Below are 16,465 nucleotides of genomic sequence, written 5' to 3'. Positions count from 1 at the left end.
GCAAGTCACTGGGGGCGTGATTCTCAGAGGTGCTAAGCACCCAGAGCACTGACTGAAATCCATGGAAGCTGCGGGTGCTCAGCCCATCTGGGAATCAGGCACATACCCCTGCTGTGAAATGCAGGTGGTGATTCCTACCTCCAATCACCATCGCCTGGTGCAAGTGGGGTCCTGAGTATCTCCACCCCTACATCACTGATAACTGATGAAGCATCGTTTTGCTAGCTAAGAGGGCAGAGGCCAAGGCTGACCATATGGACCGGTCAGTAGTGGGAGCTCATGAAACAAACGCTGAGCACCCTGCCTTGAGCCCCTAGCCCAGGACTTGACATCTGTGATTGCCCTGAGACCGGGCTCTCTTGGCTGCAACACCCTCCCCATGTTTTTCGAAGGTGAATTGGAGCGGGACACTAGCTGTTTCACTCAAAAGCAGAATGAATTGCCGTGTTGAATCTATCCCAGGCCTTGTTTCCTGCAGCGTCCAGTTATGTTCACCCCAGAGGTTTTATTCCCAGGGAATATCCAAGAAGATTTACCCTGTATGAGGAGGGCCCAAGCACTTAGAGACAGAAGAAATCTTCTGGGATTCACCTCTCCAGGGATTGCTAAGGTCCTTTTCCTGTGTGAAGGGGACAGAGTGGTTGCCTAGGTTAATGCCTCAAGTACCTTCCCCAGACTCCCAGGGGCTGTCTCCAGGGGCTTGAGTTGGTTACATGTCTTCCTGCCTGGTATTCTCTATGGGAAGAGCTTGCAGGGCGGTATAGGGATGCTTCTTCCTCAGATGGCAGCCTGCACTTAGGAGTCTGTAACTGCTGCATGAATGGCTGCTTCTCTTGGCTCCATTCCAGGATCTGGAGAGCCCTGCAGAAAAGAGGCTGCGAACGGCAGCAACATCTTCCATCTTGTTGCAACCGGAGGGCAAAGGTATGGGCCCGGTGAAGAAGAAGGTGACTTTTGATCCAAGCCTGTCACAGGTTGATAAAGAAGGAACCACCAAGACCATCCAGCCAGCGGCCAAAGGCGTCTCCCTTAAAGAGACAGCCGACATCGTCGTCAAATACTTGACCCCTTTCTACAAGGGTGGTAAATTTGCTTCTAAGGTAGGGCACAGACTACAGCTTTCTCTATCAGGAGGGGACCAGAGTGATGTCTCCTAAGGCCTTTTGGGATGGGGGTGGCGGGCAGATGATGCTGGTGGGTGTTCATATTTAAACATAGGGACTCCCTGCTACTTGGTGGAAGGGTGTTTCCAACTTGGGTGTGTTCCCGCCTGTCTGAGCGACCCAAGAGGTGAGACACAGTCTGGAGAGGAATGGTGTGTGGGGACTGCCCTGGCACTATGGGGATCCCACATTTATTCACCTCAATTTTCATGTCAAATGGGAATTTTAAAAAGCAAAGGCTGAGCTGTGAACTGACAGCAGAGCAGATTCAGCCCTGGGCTGTTTAGACGCTGAGCGGCTATGGACAAGAACTCTCTCTTACTCCACACATGCACAATGGGGCCCCGATCTTGCTTGTGCACTTTAAGCACCATTGTAATCCAAACAACAACTCTTTCTAGATGGCCCTGGGGCGCTAGGGGCTGTGCGAAGGCATGCAAACCTCCACAGATGGTGTGGGCAGGTGGTGAGGGCAGCAATGGGTAACCTTGGCTCGCGCTTTGATTTCTCTATGCTGCAGGATCTCTTTAAGGGCTTTGCCCGACATCTCTCCCACTTACTGGCTGAGGAGAAGAATCCCATCCGCAAGGCTGGTGAGTCACCGCAGGGGGGATGGGGCTGGGGCGAGGTATCCTGTAGAGAGCTGGGGATATGCTGCTGTTAAATGGCTCAATGAGCTCTTAGAGTCTCCTCAAAGGGGATGCCCCCTCTCTCCGCAGTGAAAGAAGAAGCACAGAGACTCATCAAGGAGTTTTTCAAAACCCGAGGCAGGTGTGAGAACGAGACAGACTGGCAGGAGCTGTCCGGCTCGGAAAGATGATAGCGGCTCTCCAGCTATTTCCATTCCCTGCTGCAGGCGGTGGCATTGAGGGCTACGGAGACACGGGGGAGCTTTCTGTTCGTGCTGCTGCTTGTTCTCCGCTGCAGCTGGGCCGTGGGTGTGGCCCTGAGAACATCTCCAGGGCAGTGAGCCCTGCGCCTTTGTCTGTGGAGCTCCTCCGGTGCCTAAGGGACGGTGAAGGCCTCCAGCCGCCCTTGCAGAGAGGGCTGGTGTCCGCCAGTGCTGCAGCGCTCTGTGGCCTCTCAGCCGTGCTGTGATGCATTCCCCTGCTGCTGCCTGTAGCAGCCTGAGAAGGGCTTAGAATTTCAGATGCTGAGTCAAGTTGGGTGCGAATCCTGCTGCTCTCCCCAAGTGTCTCTGATCTGCCCCACCCACCCCCTCACTCCCGTCTCTTTATTTAAATTTACCACCAGACGCCTTCTGCAGAAAACACATTCAAATGCCCCGCTTTGCTCAGGGTTTGTATGATGGGAGCTGACGGTTAAGTTCCTAGTGGGGCCGGGTACTTTGCAAACCATGTTTAGTTTTGGATGCTGGGAAGTGCAGAGCGTCTCTTTCCCAAAGCTGGGGAGCCCCTGCTGGCTTTTTTCTTTTTTAAAACCACCCTGAATTTTCATTTTGCTCAGGCCAGTTCTGTGCACTCGAACTGGCCTGGACAGACTGGCGCCTTCCTCGCCACCACGCCCCCAAGTTGTGCATTAGCAGGGGGCAGCACCAAAGTTGATGTACTTCCCTCGTGTTCGCTTATAGCCCCCAGAAGCCATAGCCACTCTGTGCCTAATCCAGAGGCTGATGCTGCTGTTACAGCCACTGAAACCCCCACTGCTGTGGCGCTCCTAGCCCGGGTAGCTGTGGTGGCACCTGCTGCTATATTTATGCAAGGGCCTGAACTGGAGGGAGTCATAATGTGACTCGTGTGTCCAGAATTGAGTCTTTTACATTTAGTTTGGGTGGGGCTCTGCCTTTGCTCTAGGCCTAGAGAAGATGTTGGTCTTGCTGGCGTTAGTGCTGCTAGATCAACCTGCAGTCTGAGAAGCCAGGACCGGAACAGGCTTCTGAATAGCTTGTACGGGGGAAACTGGGCTTTTATGTTACCCAAGGCTGCATGGTAAACTGACAATAAACTGAACATTACAGGTGCGCTGGGCTCTTTTCCTAGTTCCTGCTGCTCCTGGTTGCATTACTGAGCATGCATGGGGTGTTACTGTGAATGCATGGGTCAAAGTTGTCACTCTGTAACAAGCAACTGCTGAACTGAAGGTTAGGAGCTGCTGGATAGGAATGGGTGATTGCGTTTGGAAAACAATTCTCCTCCTCCCCTAGAAGTAGTTAGCTGCTAGCTGGAATCCCTCCGTTTAAGAGGCAGCTTCCGTTTTCAGCTAGCCCGAGTTTCCAGCCGCCCTAGCTTCAGTTAGTTCTTGAAAGGGTGGTGTAAGCCAGACACTGAGTTAGCTGTGTACTGTGTCTCAACCATGCCCGCTTTAACCTGTGCCCTCGCTGTTTGCACTGCAGCCTCTGTGACTTTGCTAAGTGGTGGCTTTTTAACACCCAAATGCTCCAGAACTGCAGGGTTGCATCCCAGGCAACTCAGCCTTTTGTCCTACAGTAAGTTGAATACTTTGCATGCTATTAGTATTGTGCACTACCATCTTTCAGCAGTGGCCATGAAATCATCTGGCCTGTGCTTTGGAGTGCCAGGGAAAATCCCATGGACCTCTTCCTGTGAGTAGAGGCTTGCCTCCCTGTGATGAGCCAAGACATCCCAGCAGAGAGGTTGTTCTGTTGTCTACGTACCTGTTCTCCGAGGTGCTTTGTACGTAAGCTTGTCAATCAATGGGATCCTGGTGGTTCGCTTGTCTTAGTGTTTTATGTACCACACGCTAGGACTGAAAGGGTAACAGAGCCTCCCTCAGTGCTGACTAGTGGCTCCTGCCAGGAAAAGCACAGGGTGCTCCCCTGGGGCGGAGGAGGAGTATTGATAGGTTTATAACAAGGGAAGAGGGTGATAAACCCACAGTCTTATCTTTCCTCTGCTGTCCAGTGTGAGTTTCTCTCTTCCTCACGCTAGTCTTTCACAGGGCCTGGGTGCTGCACCTGCCAGTTTCACTTAGAGCTGGTGGGTACCTGGGGGAGGGGGGTTAGATAATACACAGGCAACAAATCTAAAGCAGCTGGGGCCATTTCAAAGGTGAAGGTTGAATTGCCCTGATGCTGGTTTTGGTTTTGGTTCTGCTAATGATTAATGCTGTACTTTATACTAGGCTGTGTTTAATGGTTAATGCTATACTTGCCAACAGAACTCCTGGCGTCTAGTGCCAGCTGTTTTACTGACGCAGTGTGTGCTTCTGGGCAGGTCATTTAAGTTCTCTGACAAAGGGGCTGACACTCAGCACACAGGCTGGTGGGGACTGAATGCATACTGTGATACTGCACTATAGCGCCTTCAGCTGAGGAGGTCTCTGCTAACCCTTTCTTCCTGCCCACCATGCATGAGGCTCTCGTGCACCTGGCGTACTCAGCTATGGGTCAGCTGGAGCCCTGGCACCTAGAGTGCAGCATTCGTTCATGGCTTGAACTGGGAGACGTCAGCGCCACCAAGGAAGGCCTTTTAGCCAACGTGGGCAGGTAGTCAGTGGTGTTAGTCAAGTGCCCACATTGTACCTATCAATCAGGAACTGCTGCCTTTGCCAACTCAGCATGCACTGGGGATACTGGTCATGCACTGAGCCTCGGGGCTGGTTTTCAACAGGTGGCCCAAGGGCCCATGTTCATTCCCGATCTGCTCCAGTCCCCCATTCCCAGCTGTTCTTGCTTTTCAAACCCCAAAAGCACATGCCCTCCAGCCTCCACTAACACCGTACAGCCTCTGTGCCCATTTTACAGGGAAGCCAATGGTTTTATTTTCAGAGCTACAAACACTGGAAGGAACGGAGACTAATTTACTGATAAAAGATCTTTATTTCCCACAGAAGCTTAACACCTCTCACCCCACTGCAGATCTCTAGTAATAAAATAAATTAAAGATTTCTTTTTACATTCTACTTTTTTCCCCTCTGCTGTACAGAACCATTTGTATCTTAGTTCTCTGGGCAAGTAGCCATCATTTAAATACACAGCTGTCTGGTCAGACTGAGTTCTTTAGATTGAAAAGAAAAAGAAACATACAATATGCAGCCTGTCAGTAAGAAATTATTGACTGCTCATCCTTCTCACCAGTGCAACTCAAACACTGCCTTTGCAGCCATGGTAATTACATATTAACACGCACCTGCTCTGTACTTAACTGTGATACTTGTGGTCGCTCTTGGACATTAGGGTGAGAAGAGGCTGGTCTCAGGAATTTAATGCCGGCAACTGGAGTCCTAGCACAGCCCTTTCTTTTTCTTGGTGATGCAGAATATCTGGCAAGCACCAGCCTCCCCTGCCGCCACCGCCATTTGTGAGTTTGTTAGTGCAAAAAAGGACTGCAGTACCTTGATGTCCATGGGCTTCCTCTCCCCCCTTGTAGCAGGTTATGAAGGTGTTTGTGAAAGAGCAAGGTCTTGTTCCGTTCTGGGCTGGGCTCTGACCAGGGACACCAGACAGCTCCAAAGGACTCGGTGAAGGGGAGCGACTTGTGACCCAAGCCTGGGGGAGGAAGGGCTGAGAAGCAGCACGATGGTGGAGGTCCAAGTCGTGGCACGTGTGAGGAGTGCTAGATAAGCTGTCCAAGCTGAGGATAGTGCTCTTCTGCTTAGCCGTCTTCCAGCCTGGGGCTCTAGGGCTGAGACTCTCGCTCCTCCATGAAGACTGTGATCATATGATACATTTCTTTGGCCTGTTAAGATTACAGCCCAATAGACATAATTCCCTCTTTACCCTGAGCGCCCCCTCCCCTTCACATCCTTGACACTGCTAGACACAATATCCAACCACCTACCTATGCCAAACCAGGGGGGGTGGGCTTATAAAACCGGCCTTCTCTTGGCAAAGTAACTGCTGCTGCTTTTGGGGGGGGGGGGCGAAGCGGAGGGGAGGGGAGAGAGGAACAGATGACTTTTTTAACCCTCTCCAGAAGCCCGTGGCTCCCTGCAGTGCCACTTCCTGCAAGAACAGTGAGTGCAGCAGCAAAGGGGGCGCTCCTTGAATAAATACAGGACGGGGGGTTGTAATTCTAGCCGCCTTTGTAATACAACTTCCAACGTGCCGCATCCAGCTCTGGTGTAAGTATACCCTACCCTCCCTGTGCAGACGAGCCCCTAGAAGTTTAGCAGCCCAGAGCCTGCTGCTGGAATTACAACCCTGCCCTAACCCAATTTCTCCTTTTTATTTAATAAAATCTATTAAGCAGAGAGCCAGTTCCCGGCCTGAGCCTGTTTCTTCCACAGGGAAAAGCCATCATTAACTCAGGCAGTTTTCCTTCAAGGCTTTAGCAGCTGCTATCTCCTCCCCCGCCGAGGCATTTCATCTTTAACTGAACAGCACAGTCTGGATGGAACATGAGCCGCGATGGGCCAGGAAGTGGCTTTAGCCTGCCAGCCGCGAATGCACAGGGATGCCTTGGGGTGAGTGCAGGTCCCAGCACGTGCTATCACCCATGCTGTTGGGCTCAAGGTGGAGCAATGGATGCTGGGAACTAGTCAGCATAGCCCCTACCTGTGAGCTAGGAGAAGGCACTAGTTTTTTCAGCTGGAGAGTAGCTGCCTAGGCCTCAGGGACAAAGCGTGGACACTGGTGGGCTGGGGAAGCTGAGACAGGGTTAAATATTGTCCCACTAAGTGAAGGTTCATTGAAATGGCTCTAAGCAGAAGCACTCAAGGCTCTCTCTACCTGTTGCAGTTCAAACCACATGGTCTTAGGATCGTCCACAGAGCCATAGTTCACTTCCAGAGCAGGGATGCCCGAGTCGTCCAGAGGCCCCAGTGTTCGCATCCTCTGCACCTCCTTCAGCGGGATGAGGCAGCAGAGCTCCTGTGCACAGGGAGAGAACCCGCCGTCAGAGGGGCTGCCTCCAGTGCAGGCCACAGGAGCTAGTGCTGGACGGAGCCCAGTGCCCTCGACACCCCAGCCCAGGACAGGCTTTCACCACCGTTCTCTAAATACAAAACGTTAAGGAAAAAGGGCTCAGCCCTACAGCCTCCTTAAAGCCAGTGCAGGGCCATAGGCCATGGAAGAGACGATGGGATAGGATCATGGGTAGGCCTGTTGCCAGCTTACCTCCACACTCGCGGGTAGGGGGGTGGCAGGGAACGGACAAAGTCCACTGGTTTTGTCACCTCTGGTGGACTCTGACTTGTACAAGAGCCAGAAGAGAAAATTAGCACAAAGCAACTGCACGCGTGGGGTGAGGTAGCGAGTTACTGACCCCGGCGTTCCGGGCAGCATACCTGGGTCTTGCTGAGCATGATGATGATCTGGTCCCTATTGACTCCCACGATGCAGGGTGGACGGATCCTGGGCTCACTGCACCTCTCCACGGGGTAAACATTGTAGCCGAAGAGTGGCAGCAGAGTCACATACCCTGCGAGAAGGGAGACTGTATTAGTGCATACCTCCAAAAGCCACAAAACGGTACATGAGAGCACGCTAAACACTGCACACGCCCCGGGGCCTGCTTGCAAATCGAGCAGTAAAAACGACAACTCCCTGCTTCCCCTTCAGCCAGGCGCTGGCTTTATTCAGGCGCTGTCCTTTTAAGAACAGTACCAAAACCAGAACCCCAGGAACAGGGTTTTGCATGGTACCATGGAGGTATCCGGGCCCTGGCAGGCCTCCAAAGAGCCAAGACCAAAGGTGGGGACCCTGTATGACAAATGCCCTACCCCAAGTCTGGGGGGGTGGAGGGGTGTCCCAGGTTCCGTGGTCCCATGCTTGACAAGGCTTTAAAGATCATTGCCAATGTTGCAGACAGCACCTAGAAGCAAACAGGAAGCCAGCGCAAAGGTGGCACCCACTTAGCCCAAGCAGCAAGCGGTGCTAGGAGCTCTTCCCTTTCCACTCCCATGGGCCCTTTTCCACGGTAGCCTCACCTAGGAACTGGATTTTTGCCTCCTGCTGTGAGAGCGGCTTCATGGTTTGCAGCAGCTGGTTGACTTGGCTTTGGAGAGCCTGTGGATTGATGGGTTGCAGCGTGGGATCTGGGGCATACTCCATCAGCTCCTGCCTAATCGGACAAGCAGAGGGACATGGCTGCATGAACACTTGGCGTTCCAGCAGGCTGCGCCCTAAACGGTCCCTGCTCTGCACCCTGCACCCCACCCCCATCCTGTGTTACTGGAATGCCCCTCGAGCAGACATTCCTGACCCCCTCGCACTCCAGAGCCAGGGTGATTCATCTCCACAAGCACTGGCTGATGGGAATCTCAAAGATGCTTCCAGCCCTGGGCCTTGCCCACACCACCCCCGTAGATAGAGGGCACAAGGACACTGTAAGGGAAACTGAATCTCACAGCTGGTGAAGGGAATCTTTGCCCCCATGCCCTTTGTCCCTGCAGCCTGCTTTAGGCCCACGATAACCCGGGCATTCGTCATCCATATTTATTAGATGCTTAAATATGGATTTTAGTTGCCTAATGTTAGGCTCCCAAGTGAAAATTTTGCCCTAATGAGAAAGAACAAGGAAATGGTCAATTAAATTGAAAGGCAACCAGTTTAAACCTGATAAGAGGAAACCCTTCGTACTCAAGGCATTGCTACCTTGCGAGACTGGCTGCCACCTAATACCAATAATGATAAGAGCGAAGTCGCATTTTTTTTTAAAGGTGTTCCGTGGCTAATGAGAACGTTCACAGGTCAGTTAAGAGTGTAAAAGGGAATGTAAGCCCTCATGCTTCCAGGCATAAGCCAGCTACCAAGTGCCTGGGGTCAGGAAGGAACTTCCCCTGCAGGCAGGTTATTTCATAATTATCCATGGGAGGGTTTCTTACATCTTCCTTTGAAGCATCAGGTGGTGACCACTGTCCAAGACAGGACTCTGGACTACCCAGAGCACTGTGCTGGCCATCCTGGGTTCCTAGGGAAACCCTAACAGAGAGAGAGAGAGAGACTTACTTGGTCGGTGGAGAGTCCATTCCTCTGGCCCAGTGCTGGAAGAGGGCCAAGGTGCCCACCTGCTTCTCCAGGTCACTGCTGTCGTTCAGCCACAGCTTCCCTGTCAGGTAATCCCGCTGCACCTGAGAGCAACCACAGCGAAGGGGCTTGGGTGAAGCTTGCCAGCAGCTAAGAACGGGCCTGGCAGGCCGCCTGCAGCAGAGGCCTGGAGTCGGCACTGCAGGGAGATGTTACTGAGAGAGCAGGAGTGCAGACATCTAGCTCCCAGCAGCTCCAGCCCACAGCCCTGTTGTGGGAGTGCAGGAACCTCATGCGAAGAGCTCTGCTTGTCTTCACACCCCAGCTCTACCTGGGTCCAACCTGGGCCCAGGACAGCAGGGTGAGGGCCCCTCTTGGGTTTCTAGGTATTCGGCCAAAAGGCACCAGCAGCTCACCAGCGCGGTGAGTTCTGGATACCATAACCAACCTCTGGGCTTCCCATCAGTCCCACCTGGCTACCATTCACTGAACCCTTTAGTCTCTTATTTGCACACTGCTTCACAGACCCCATGGTGCTACGCGTGAGCCAGCCCAATGGCACGGGATCCTGGAGCCGCTTCCTCCAAGCAGGGGAAGGCAACGAGGAGAAAGTAGCAGGATGGGTCAGCTCATTCATACCTAAACACTGGATCTAGCCAATACAGCTGTGAACTGTGTCCTGACAGCTTGTCTGCCCCCCCCCCCACACACACACACACACACACACACACAGGGCTCTTCCCCTGTGGGAGATGTTGGAGAGGGGACAGGCACCAAGGAGGATCAGACAGTGATGGAAGCATTAAGAGCATTAGCAGCTACACAACCTGGGACAAAATCCAACCCCAACCTCATGCTTCAGCCCAGAAGCTGGCTGCCTCCCCTACTGGTTTATTGCTTTCGGAGGACATGGGGGCTGCCTTCCTTGGACCAAGCATTAGCTCTTGGCTACTCCTGGAGGTGGGATACTGGGCTGCACGGATGGTACCTGTGTGAAACCCTCTGGGAAGTTCCCAAGAGCCCACAAGCAGCATGTGGTTTGCTCTGGAGAAGCCCCTTAGCAGTACGCTCAGTGGCCCCGGACTGTGCTCCACGGCTGCTGGGCCTGGCCCCATGGTCCTCGGGGCGCGTGTGTGGATCGTGCTGACTCCGCAGGTTACCTGGCTGTAGTGAATGCTGATATAAATCTCGTTCTCGAAGTGCAGGGGCATCTTCCAGGAGACCCGGCGTAAATCCAGGATCATGGAGCTGTCCTCCACCAGGTAGTCATGGATGTATTTCTCTCGGCTCACAGGCCTCACCACCTTCCCTGCACACACAGCCCCGTCACCACCTCCTGCACAGCAAGTGACCCCCGCCACCTGCAGCCCAGCAAGAGCCTCCTTCACCCCACACAGCCCCCCAGCATCAAACAGAGCTAGCCCCCAGGCATTCGAGGTGAGGACCAGCTTTAGGAGCAAGCAACCCAGCCCACCAGATGGGGATAGGGAAGAGTCTTAAGGAAACGGAGGCTCGGGTGATCTTCAGTGGGATTCTGCCTGTCCCTTGAAGAGGACAACAAAGATGTGACAAGATTCTGATGATCAACAGATGGCTCAGGCAGTGGTGCTATCAGGAGGGCTTCGGGATGCATGGCCACTGGGAGGCATTCATGGACAGAGACCTGTTCTCTTGGGATGGACTTCATCTGAACAGGGAGGGAAATAGACTTCTAGGATGGAGGTTGGCACAACTGATTAAGAGAGCTTTAAACTAGGAATTTGGGGGAGATGGGTGGGAGATGCCCAGGTAATCTCCGCACCTGATTTTAACATTGAGAGGGAGGGAAATGAAATAGGAAAGGATATAGCAGTGGGTAGGAGAATGGATATGAAGAGGAAGGGTGGTGTAGACACCAGTCTCATAGGTGACACTGGCGGTAGAATGACTGTGGCAAATCGTGTAAGGAATGTGAGCGAAGCCAAACAGCAAAAATTAAGATGTTTTTACACCAATGTGAGGAGCCTGGGTAACAAAATGGAGGAACTAGAGTTACTGGTGCAGGAAGTGAAACCAGATGTTATAGGGATAACAGAAACATGGTGGAATAGTAGTCACAACTGGAGTACAGGTATTGATAGGTATGTGCTGTTTAGGAAAGACAGAAATAAAGCAAAGGTGGTGGAGTAGCGCTGTATATCAATGATGAAGTAGACTAAAGAAATTAGAAGTGATGCAATGGATAAGACAGAGTCTGTCTGTGTAAAAATTGTATTGGGGGAAGAAAACTGCTAGAAGTTCCCCTGGGATAGTGCTTGGGGTGTGCTACAGACCACCGGGATCTGATTTGGACATGGATAGAGACCTCCTTAATGTTTTTAATGACATAAATACTACCGGGAATTGTGTGATTATGGGAGATTTTAATTTCCCAGACATAGACTGGACGATTAGTGCTAGTAATAATAATGGGGCTCAGATTTTCCTGGATGTGATAGCTGACAGATTCCTTCATCAAATAGTTGCTGAACCAACAAGAGGGGATGCCATTTTAGAGCTGGTATTGGTGAGTAATGAGGATCTCACAGAAGAACTGGTTGTAGGGGACAACCATGAGTTAATTCAGTTCAAACTAAATGGAAGGATAAACAAAACCAGATCTGTGACTAGGGTCTTGACTTCAAAAGGGCTAATTTTAAAAAATTAAGGGAATTAGTTAGGGAAGTGGACTGGACTGAAGAACTCATGGATCTAAAGGTGGAGGAGGCTTGGAATTACTTCAAGTCAAAGTTGCAGTAACTATCTGAAACCTGCATCCCAAGGAAGGGTGAACTGTCAGGCTGGAGGGAGGTTACTAGTGGAGTTCCTCAGGGATCAGTCTTGGAACCAATCTTATTTAAACTTTTTATTACTGATCTTGGCACAAAAAGTGGGAGTGTGCTAATAAAGGTTGCGGAGGACACAGAGTTGGGAGGTATTGCTAATACAGAGGAAAACCGGGGTATCATACAACAAGATCTGGATGACCTTGTAAACTGGAGTAACAGAAATAGGATGAAATTTAATAGTGGAAAGTGCAATGTCAGGCATTTAGGGACTAATAACAAGAACTTCTGCTATAAGCTGGGGACGCATCAGTTGGAAGTGACAAAGGAAGAGAAGGACCTGGGCGTATTGGCTGATCACAAGATGACTATGAGCCACCAATGTGATGTGGCCATGAAAAAAGCTAATGTGATCCTAGGATGCATCAGGCAAGGTATTTCCAGTAGAGATAGGGAGGTATTAGTACCGTTATACAAGGCTTTGGTCAGACCTCATCTGGAATACTGTGTGCAATTCTGGTCTCCCATGTTTAAGAAAGATGAATTCAAACTGGAACAGGTGCAGAGAAGAGCTGCTAGGATGATCTGAGGAATGGAAAACCTGCCTTACGAGAGGAGACTCAAAGACCTTGGCTTGTTTCGCCTAACCAAAAGAAGGCTGAAGGGAGAGATGATTACTCTCTATAAATACATCAGAGGGATAAATACCAGGGAGGAAGAGGAGTTATTTAAGTTCAGCCCCAATGTGGACTCAAGAACTAATGGATATAAACTGGCCATCAGGAAGTTGAGACCTGAAATTAAATGAAGGTTTCTAACCATCAGGGGAGAGACATTCTGGAACAGCCTTCCTAGGGGAGCAGAGGGGGCAAAGAACCTAGCTGGCTTCAAGACTAAGCTTGATAAGTTTATGGAAGGGATGGTTTGATGGGACAGCCTAATTTGGCAATTGACTGATCTTTGACTACTAGCGGTAAATATCCCCATGGCCTATGAAGGGATGTTAGATGGGTGGGTTCTGAGTTACTACAGAGAATTCTTTCTGGGTGTCTGGCTGGTGAGTCTTGCCCACATGCTCAGGGTTTGCCATATTTGGGGTCAGGAGGGAATTTTCCCCCTGGGCAGATTGGCATAGGTCTTGGGGGGGTTTCGCCTTCCTCTGCAGCACGGGGCACTGGTCACTTGCTGGTGGATTCTCTACCTTGAAATCTTTAAATAATTATTTGAGGACTTCAGTAACTCAGTCTTAGCTTAGGGGTCTATTACAGCAGTGGGTGGGTGAGGTTCTGTGGCCTGCGTTGTGCAGGAGGTCAGACAAGATGATCATAATGGTCCCTTCTGACCTTACAGTCTATGAGGGTGTCATAAACAATGGAACCCCCAAGGAAGGAGGCGCCATCAGTTAAGGGGGACCTCCCCAGCCCTCATGGGGAAAGGGCAGCAGTGGAAGCAGCAGCCATGATGCTTTGTGCTGGAGGAACCGCGTTTAGAAAGCAGCAGAGTGCTCCCATGTGACGTTGCTCCTGCAGCAAACTCTTAACGGGCTAGGAGAGACGTTCCGATCACAGCATCATGGATGCCAGCAGCCTGGTGCACAGCATCATCACACCAGGGCCCAACACCTGCAGGTAGGGAGGCTTAGACGCTGACAGACCAGGCACAGTTCCAGCCCTGTGCTATCCGAGGCTTAGGGACTTCTTCCTCCCTCCACAAAGGGGAGGTGGAAGAAGCCAGGCCATGTCCCCTCCTCACAGTGCACCTAGGAGCTGTATCTGGGGGGGCTGGCTCACTCTGCCCTACACCAGTGGATTTCAGCAGCATGCAGGTCTGGAGCCCTGCAGGAGGGAGAGGGATCAGAGGCTCCCAGCCGGGCCAAAGCCCCCCATCAATTAACTCTGCAGGAATCGGACTACACCAGGACAAGGCAAACACCATCCTTCTACTTACCGCCTTGCTTGCTGGCGAAGAGAGCGAACTCGTGGATCTCCTCCAGCTCGCTGATCCCCATCTGCTCGCAGATCTCCCGCACCACTTCCGCAGCCACCTGCGGCCCGGGAAGAAGACAGGCGGTTACCGGGACCGGGTAAACGCGCTGCTTCCAAAGGACGCTCGGCTGCTGCTGGGCTCACTTCCTGCTACGGGGCAGGCGTGACGGGGAGTGGAGAGCAACAGAGCAGAACCCAAAGATACAGAATCTGGAGAGCTTCCGTAGGGGACAGACATGCCAGCCAGCCTCTGGGGCTGGAGGTTTCTCTGTCCCTAGCACAAAGGGGGCAGCAGCTGGGAACACTTGCTTGTTCGGTGAATCAACCCTCAAAAAGCCATGACGCTGATTCACAGGGGATGATTCTGACTCAAACCCACTGCACCCAGAGAGCTCGGAGTACCTTTGCCCTGTGCAGGGCTCTGGGAGCAGCCAGGTAACTCTACAAGTCTGGCCCAATGATTTTCCTGTCCCCAGAGTTCTGGAGGGGAAGGTAATGGCTCAAACAGCTCCCTGCTAATGAGCCATTGTGCAGATACATGGTGCCTGGGGGCCGCCAGGCACTCCCGGCACGGGGCGGACACTTGTGAGCTGTGCTGGTGCTGTGACATCCCAGGAGGGAGCCTGGTATCGGCCAACAAAGTGAGGAGCAAACCAAGTTCCTGGGCTGGAATCATCTCTTGGCTCGGCTCTTCCCAGGAGCGCTAGACAGTGGCTTACTCACCTGGATGGGTAACACTGCCCATCTCCCCAGTGCCCAATAGCCTGGATCAAAGGAAATTGCTGGGGGGCAGGGAACTCACCGAGAACGTCTTGATTTTGGTGACATATTCCAGGGCCCCGGGCAGGAAGATCACCATCCGGCGAGAGCCGCGCCCCTTCTGCCCGGGGAAAGCACAGGGTTCGATAAGAAAGGCAGCAATGAACCCCATGGCAACCGCTCAGCCCTGCACTGCACCTTCTCCACCCCAAACACTCGCCTCCCCCACCCGGCACCCCTCACCCGTGTCTCATGGCACCCAACCCAACTTCCTCCACAGCTCCCTCCTCTGCACGCCACCCCCACCCTGCATGTCCCAGACACCCCCTCTTCCCCTTGCCACGTACCAGAAGTGCTTCCATCTCCACGCGGAAGGGCAGGTGCCGGCGGCCACCATACATCACCATCTTCCGCAGGTTGCCGTAGCAGGCCCTGGCTAGATCTGTGGGAAAAGGAATGATGCTACATGCTGAGGAAGAGGAAGGGCCGAGCAGTTAATCCCCCTGGGCCGAGTCAGCCTGGAGGCACCAAACCCAGATCGAGCCCTCGGCTCTATTGGAAGGGACAGGACACCTAACCCCTGCCCCACAGAAATCCACCGAGGGCAGGCCAGCCCTCTCTGCCACTGCGTGATCCTGTATCAGACACACGGAGGGGCCTGCCCTGGAGTGTGCTGGGGCTGCAGGGGACAATCAGGGGCACAAGAGGCTGCAGGAGAGGGAGAAGCACTGGCAGCCTCCACTGGTCCCCATGTTCTGATGAACATTTCACCCCAAGCTCTTCAGATGCCTCCACCCAGCTGGCCAATGGCTCAAGCGACAGAGCAGCCTGGCCGGCCCTCAGTCCCACGGGTACAGTTCTAATGGGATCACACTGACTTCAAAGAGAACTGGATTGAGCCCTGGCAATGAATGATCTGTCCCAAACCCACCCACCTGGGCAGAGCCCGCAGCAGCTGCCTGCTTTGTGCTAAGGGAGCCTTTTCAAACAGCCCTCCAGTGACCCAAGTGCTTTAGTCAACCCCCCAACACTCCCAGGACAGCTGCTCCCTTGGGAGAGGGAGATCTAACCAGCCCACCCCACCTCAGAGCCAGCGCAAGGAGCAGGGCCGGGGGATCAGCGGGTACCTTGGTAGGGGCTGGCTGGCTCGGAGCTGGCTTGTTGCAGGAATTTGGTGGCATATGGCATCAAGGTGGTGGAGGGAAGGAAGAAGCCAGTGAGCAGGCTCAGGAGCTGCCAGCCACGGTTACAGCTTTCCCTGCAGGGCACAGAGAAACAGAAGACACTGGACCTCCAGACATGGTAGCGAGAGGCGGGGAGAGAAACCCTCACACAGAGTGGGAGGGATACCCCCGGGTGGAGAGGGGGGTTTCAGAGAACTAAAACCACCACCACCAACTCCCAATTTTATCGTGAGTCTTGTAATATTTGGTGTTTTTCTTAAAGCCCCAGCTCCTGGAGCCAGGAGATCAGGGGAGGAGCTCAGCTTTCCTTTACAATAAAGTCAAGTATCTAGCCAGCCTGGCTGCAGAGAAAAAACTTGAAAACTGACCCTTCAGGCTCCCGCACTGGGAGGCTGATACAGGAAACCCGTGATGGATTATTCTGTACAATCTTGTGCGTTTTAAATCAATCTCAGGATTTTGGGGAGGGCGGGAGAGGGCGCGAAAAAAAAGTGTGCGTGTCCTTCAGGAAGTGGAGAAGAGGCTCCACCGGACAACGGCTCTGGTGCTCAGGTAGCACAGGGACATCTAACAACATGCATGCTTGTCTGGAGGAGGAGGAAGGGACGGGATTGATGGCGGGAGAGAAAAACCACGGTGCAAACAAAACCCTCCACTGCACGCCCAGTTCTCCCCCCCAGGG

The 16,465-nt window shown here is 52.7% G+C and overlaps 2 protein-coding genes across 4 annotated transcripts in view; one reads left to right on the top strand and one right to left on the bottom strand.

Annotated features, from left to right (window-relative positions):
• The window catches only part of RECQL5 (RecQ like helicase 5), a 47,958-nt gene extending 43,670 nt beyond the window's left edge, over nucleotides 1-4,288 (top strand). For all 3 annotated transcript variants that reach the window (XM_067547567.1, XM_067547566.1, XM_067547568.1), the window contains 3 exons: nucleotides 849-1,100; nucleotides 1,684-1,756; nucleotides 1,883-4,288. In XM_067547567.1, coding sequence (XP_067403668.1) covers nucleotides 849-1,100; nucleotides 1,684-1,756; nucleotides 1,883-1,983 — 426 coding nt within the window. In that variant the 3' untranslated portion in view covers nucleotides 1,984-4,288. The remainder of the gene's footprint in view (nucleotides 1-848; nucleotides 1,101-1,683; nucleotides 1,757-1,882) is intronic.
• Nucleotides 4,289-4,842: 554 nt separating this feature from the next.
• Nucleotides 4,843-16,465, bottom strand: part of MYO15B (myosin XVB) — an 80,477-nt gene continuing 68,854 nt past the window's right edge. The window contains exons 55-64 of the mRNA XM_067547779.1: nucleotides 15,727-15,857; nucleotides 14,947-15,041; nucleotides 14,643-14,720; nucleotides 13,803-13,899; nucleotides 10,212-10,360; nucleotides 9,034-9,155; nucleotides 8,013-8,146; nucleotides 7,371-7,504; nucleotides 6,814-6,954; nucleotides 4,843-5,821 (exon numbers count right to left, since the gene is read on the bottom strand). Of these exons, the coding sequence (XP_067403880.1) occupies nucleotides 5,762-5,821; nucleotides 6,814-6,954; nucleotides 7,371-7,504; nucleotides 8,013-8,146; nucleotides 9,034-9,155; nucleotides 10,212-10,360; nucleotides 13,803-13,899; nucleotides 14,643-14,720; nucleotides 14,947-15,041; nucleotides 15,727-15,857 (1,141 nt within the window). The 3' untranslated portion in view covers nucleotides 4,843-5,761. The remainder of the gene's footprint in view (nucleotides 5,822-6,813; nucleotides 6,955-7,370; nucleotides 7,505-8,012; nucleotides 8,147-9,033; nucleotides 9,156-10,211; nucleotides 10,361-13,802; nucleotides 13,900-14,642; nucleotides 14,721-14,946; nucleotides 15,042-15,726; nucleotides 15,858-16,465) is intronic.

Source organism: Emydura macquarii, unplaced genomic scaffold (assembly GCF_026122565.2).
Source record: "Emydura macquarii macquarii isolate MOO-44397 ecotype Brisbane River unplaced genomic scaffold, CSIRO-AGI_Emac_v2 contig_1230, whole genome shotgun sequence".
NCBI classification, from domain to species: Eukaryota; Metazoa; Chordata; order Testudines; family Chelidae; genus Emydura; species Emydura macquarii.
Note: the sequence above shows the minus strand (reverse complement) of the source record. Positions and strands in the feature narration are given on the sequence as shown.